Raw genomic sequence first — 6,058 nt, 5'->3', positions numbered from 1 at the left:
CTTTTATAAATATAAACATCTATAGGAACACATTATGTAACTTTTACAAAGAAAGAACGGGATGGGTTTTGGTAATTATGACGCACAGTGTGTCAGTGTTGGGGACTACTTTATGCTACTACTTTATGCACAGAAATGAACTAGTGTGTGTATAAAATGTGTATTGAACTGTAGTTTTTATAATTTCTGTAGCATTAAAAAGGGAAGCGCTTCATTATCAGCTAATGTTATTTTGTAGCGAGCCTATTCTAAAGGAAGCTCGGGTGATTTAATGTTTATTCTGCTCAGTTTTGTATTGCAGGAAAAGAAAACGTCCTCCAGCAAATTGTCTTGTAAATAAGTGTGAGGTGTGACTTGTATTTTATGATCTGCCGCTTGCTTAACATTTTTGTGTAAGGTATATTAAGTGAAGACTGAGGAGGAAGTGGCTGGGGTCAAACTTGTTTGTTGTAAATGTGATTTTTAACTTGATAAAAACCCATCTAGCTGCAGCACGTGGTCTCAACCAATGGCGGGCAAAAACAAAATGTATTTTTATTCCGAAGTGTTGTGTACATGATCTACATGACCTTGTGTCATTGTATTGTGTACATGTTTGTTCTGCACAAATGTCCACAAATTACAGCACCAATCAGCTTTAATGTATATTTTTAATTGTTTTAATTCAATCCATTTCAATGCCTGGGCAGCTTTCAGTAGATTTTCCATTATGTTTTGTCATTTTATTTATACACCATTTTCCCGGTCATAGGACGTGTTCAGCTGCTTGACTCTGCACGCTTGCTTAGACGTGAGGTTTTTATTTCAGCTTTGTGCCTGTGCTCTTTGCAATGGAAGTGAAGGCAAGATTAATGCTTCTAGCAAACAGCTTACTCTTTAAACCAGGGGCGGGGGAACTCCAGGCCTCAAGGGCCAGTGTCCTGCAGGTTTTAGATATGTCCTTGATCCATCACGGCTGATTTAAATGGCTAAATTCAACATGGCTTGAATTTTTTCAGTGGCCTGGTAATGAACTACTCATTTAAATCATCCTTGTTGGATCAACGGCACATCTAAAACCTGCAGGACACCGGCCCTTGAGGCCTGACGTTCCCCACACCCTACTCTTAACCAAAGACATCTTTAGGGACTGTGATAACAGTTGCTAGTATAGGAACAAAAACCAGGAATGCCTTAATATAAACTATGCACTAGCTCTGCAGTAAAGTCCAATTTGTTGTAAACTCACCTTTAATCTTCATAGAGGCTGAAATTTTTATTACTTTGTATAGATTAGCATTTGAAAGTTTGAGGTTCTACCTTATGCCATTTCTTTATGTTCTTCTTGTCATGTTAAAATATTTAACAACCATCTGTTGTATTATAGTTCCGTGTAAGTAGCTGTCTGAAAAGCTAATGGCTTCTGCTTTTGTCTTTATATTTGATTAGTTGCCACCTTGAATTTAATTTGACAGTCTTGAAAACGTCCTTTGCTGTATCTGTAAAGACTGTTAGATGAACTGCCTCCATGATTAGTGTTGAAATGCTGCTTAGCTAAATTAAATCTTGCATCACTATAACCAGCATGTGCATTTGATATATGAATAAATGATCAAATGCCAAGACGTTGCCAGAGTGATCATTATTTTAAACCTGATCGTAATCTAAGACAGACCAAGACACAAGATAGTAACCAAAGTTTATTTAATTTTGGCATTACGGTCAAAAGATATTACAACATTTTTAAAGAGAGACACACACACACACACACACACACACGTTGTCATCCACAGCACCACACAGCTTATCTGCCTTTTACACTGTACTGAAATCAATCTTTCCATCACATCCTGTCACAACTCACTCTTTCGCACACCATACATTTAGTTTCTCTCTTTAAACATACTCTTAATAATACAATTACTTGTAAAATACACACACATCCTCTTACAAAAGTCACGCATTCAAACACAGGCATACACACAGTGGGCTGTCTATCTGAGGCTGTTGCTGTTGGGTTGTGATCCAGCGAGGCCGGGGTGGTCTGGACTGTGGCGGTTCTGTGGGGGGGCAGAAACAGAGTTGTCACACTTATAGGATGAATACAGGTGTGGTCTTCACTGCTGCTGAGTGACATGAAGCAGGAGTTTAGAGAGGCTACATCTGCAGTGGGACCCCAGATGGTTTTAAAATTATTGAGGTTCGCACAGACAATTAAAGACCTTGTTTAGAGATTTGGTGTCTCAGAAAGGACTAAAACTGTGGAGAAAATATGGATCTGGTTTTTGCAGAATATTGTTAATGTTAACTGTTTTAGCAGGTTAAAGCAGAGGAGATTAAGAACTTTTCAATGCTTTATTGCAAAAAAGCTTAATTATTTCGATCAGGGATTACTCACAATGTTTGATGAAATCTAATAAACAAAAATCAGCAGTAGAAGTCATGGTTATCTTTTTTATTTAACCTAAGAACATTTCCACATGCACAATTTTTAAGAGAACTCAAGGGAATGGGGCTAAACAGCTGTGTAGCCTTAAGAAAATCACTTATCGGTGAGGCTAACTGGAAAGAAAATAATTTGCTAGGAAGGAATAAAGACCAAAATCTGAAGGAGTGGAAAAAAAAGGTCATGTGGTCTGATGAGCCGAAATTTAATCTGTTCCAGAGTGATGGGCACATCTTACAGGTGTAAGAAGAGAAGCAGATGAAGTGATGCATAAATCACGCCTGGTGCCTAATGCACAATCCTGTGGGGACAGTGTTATGATCTGGGGTTGGTTCAGTTGGTCAGGTTGACAAATGTTATGTAGCAACTCGACTTTTTGCACATTTGGTGTTTTTCACTGAATTAAGATCAAATGATGCATTTGCAAACATGTAACGGTTTACATATTTGCCTAAAAAGTGAAAGATCCTCACTTTTGATAAGAGACACAAATCCCTTTGTTTTTGTGTGAGGAAGGGATTTTGGTTTTAAAAATAAAAAAAATAAAAAAAATAAAAAAAATCTGCCGACTCAAATACGAGGAGCTACTTGAAGTGTCGATCCCTTGTGAATAAGAGATCAGACAAAAGTAGCCTTTTAAAAAAAAAAAAAAAAAAAAAAAAAAATACAGAAATTAAAATAAACCTGAAGTGACTATAATAATGAGATCCGTCTAACTAGTTCAGGTAAAGTTTGACAAATGGTCTTACCTTCTTCTTTTTCTTGTCTTTCTTCTTTTTCTTGCGATCGGGATCATCATCTCTCTTTTTCTTCTTTTTCTTGGGATCAGAGTCTGACGGCGTTTCTGTGACATCAAAATAAGAAAGGTTATTGAAATGATAATATTTGTACCTTTTTGCAGACATGCATGTGGATAAATTTGTATCATACCTTGTGGTAATGGATCCTGCGGTCGATGGTGTTTGTGCTTGTGCTTGCTCTTCTTCTTTGGAGGCTGTATGTGCATCAGTCTGTACTGTTCTGGGAGCTGCAAAGATGTGATGAAAAATTAGTTGTGTATTAATATGCAAATATGAGAATTAAGATCATTTAAATGTCAGTTAAATTTGAATAATCAGTGTCAGTCAGGATGTTGAAAATGTCTGCGTGCACTTTATACTGCAGCGTATTGTGTAGTATGTACCGGTCCTGTGTGTAGTCTGAAGCCTGTTAGTAGAGCGCCAGTCAGTGGGCTGAAAGAGTTTCCACACACTGGAGGCTTATCAATCAGAGAGCGTAATGAGCTGCCGTCCTGTGTGCCCGGACAGTCAATCATACCTGCAGAGAAGCAGAAAAGGTCAAAACATAAGTGCTCAGCTATGTTCACAGGTAAATTTAATTAAATATTCAAATCAAAAGAGAAAGAAACAAATAAACTGCTGCAACTTTTCCCCCCTACCAAGTCCCCACTCACTCTTTGTTGTGATCAGTTCTTTTTTCACATGCATCCCTCTAGTTTTTCCACTTTTTTGTAGATTCACTCCATTCTGATAGTTTCAACAATATCCCTCCAGGAATTTGCTGACATTTGTGAGTCCTTATACTGATATTATGAATATTATTCCTTATGATATGATGATTCTCTCACTGATAAATTGTGCAGCAGAAAAGTAGCTGGAAATGCACAGGACGAATCACAATAGTTTCAGAATCACAATAGTTTCAGACTGCTTCGACCTGACATGTAGTTAAATTTCTATGGGAGGTGCATGTCAGGTTATGTCATAACGTTTTAAGAGAAGTTTGCAGTTATGATGTAGCTACGCATAAAATTCCCACTGAAGCATAAATCCCCACTAATATGTTGTATCTGTATTAACTAGTTGTGGATCATGGTTTAACAGCTCCATTATCAGAGTACTCATAAAGATCCAAAACAAGAGACGTGATTGGAGTATTACAATCATCTTTACTATCACATCACATTGTTCATGTCCTGTGCCGTAGCAGAAGAAATGGCTGAAGATAAACTACAAAGTGTTTTTCCAATATGAGTTTATTTTGCAGCCAGTTTGTATAGCCTGTATAGTACACTTAAAACTAGATAACCAAAACACACAATAATGTAATTGGGATCTTCAGGCCCATGAATGACACCTACACTTATAATTCATTATTTCAGAACTAATTTGGCATTATTAAATGACCCAAAATGACAAACAATTAAGATATCAGAACTTGTGAAACAGGCTGGCGTGGAGGATAGACTACTTGTATAACTGACACTGACCCTTTGCATGGACCAAAAAACGCCATGGGAAACAGATGTGAGGCATCTATTTTAATTTACAGCATGTCAATAAGATGTGAACTCCCTCCTATAGGTTGTATTGTCCTAGCTCTATCTACCGTCTCCATTTTCCCCTCACCAGTCTAACCACCCCAGCTGGAGCATGGTTCTCCTGGAGGTTTCTTCCACTTAAAAGGGAGTTATCCTTTCCACTTTCTCCAAGTGGTTGCTCATACGAACAAGTTCTGATAACTCTCAGTTGTCAATGTGTCCTTTAGTAAAACTCAGTTTAAAGACTTTTTCTCAGTCAGCGGTATCCAAAGGACAGTGAGAACCCAGGTTTTACAATATTTTATAATATTACATTTCACAGCTATCAAAGCAAAGCTTTACCGCTATTGTCCAACACTGATCATTATAAGATTGTTACTAAACAGTTAGCTGACCACATCTGTGACTGTCGCACCCACCTGGTAACTCTGGCAGAAAGTTGCTGAGCTTCTCCTTCACCTTCTTCCCGCAGAACTTATTGTAAGCGTGCTCCAGGTTGTAGTGCGTGATGAGGTTGGTGTTTCCCGTTAACTCGTTCCCCACTAAGCACACACACCAAATTCATATCATTTGTAACCAATCTGTACATAAATGTTTGTGAAATAGATGGCCATTTCCAAAGGGAACCTGGGCTACTTCAGGGATGTTCATTCCCATAATAACCGTAGTTACACAACATATTTTAAGCCACAAAAAGGTGTTAAATCTACAGCATTTGTGTTACACACTGAATATAAACGCTTCACTGAAAAACACATCGCTACTAACTACAATCCGCTAACTCAATGTTAGCCCACAACCAGCTAGTCAGCCTACGTGAGCTAGTATTGTTTACAAACTATTTAAGCAGCTTTAGATTTCGGCTAAAGTTTTAAATAAAGGACAAATTAAACACGAACCACCCAACAGTTACAAGAATTCATCAGTACCAGGCAGCTCCCGCAGTAAATAGAAAGGTTCATTCATAGCTCCAGGCTTCCGTAGAGCAGGCCCTTCATCCCCGAGCTGCGGTGGTATCTGACCCGCCATGGCAACTTGATTTTGCGGCATAGGCGGTGGAGGCTTCCCCGGTCCAAAACCCAGAGACGAAGAACCAGGTGGTCCCTGAGCTTCATTTGACCCGAAAAGAGTTGAAAACATTTCCGTCATATCTACCTTGAATAATACATTTATATGGAAAGAAAATGCCGGGCTCTTCAAGCTTATGGCCTGCTATCTGCGAGGAAGCTGTTCTCCGTGAATTCGAGTGTCAAGCGCTCCGCTCCTCACTTCTTTTCATGGCCACTTACCGTAATGCAGGCAACAAACACGCA

At 38.6% G+C, this 6,058-nt stretch overlaps 1 protein-coding gene across 1 annotated transcript; it reads right to left on the bottom strand.

The window, feature by feature from the left end:
- Positions 1-259: 259 nt before the first annotated feature.
- med19a (mediator complex subunit 19a) lies at positions 260-6,027 on the bottom strand. Its single transcript, XM_085178650.1, has 6 exons — positions 5,675-6,027; positions 5,165-5,287; positions 3,609-3,742; positions 3,356-3,452; positions 3,175-3,269; positions 260-2,039 (listed from the first exon to the last, which is right to left on the bottom strand). Exons 1-6 carry the CDS (start codon positions 5,892-5,894, stop codon positions 1,974-1,976), a joined length of 735 nt encoding a protein of 244 aa, XP_085034776.1. The 5' UTR covers positions 5,895-6,027; the 3' UTR covers positions 260-1,973.
- Between the last annotated feature and the right edge of the window lie 31 nt (positions 6,028-6,058).

This window comes from Neolamprologus multifasciatus, chromosome 2 (assembly GCF_963576455.1).
Source record: "Neolamprologus multifasciatus chromosome 2, fNeoMul1.2, whole genome shotgun sequence".
NCBI lineage: Eukaryota > Metazoa > Chordata > Actinopteri > Cichliformes > Cichlidae > Neolamprologus > Neolamprologus multifasciatus.
Note: the sequence above shows the minus strand (reverse complement) of the source record. Positions and strands in the feature narration are given on the sequence as shown.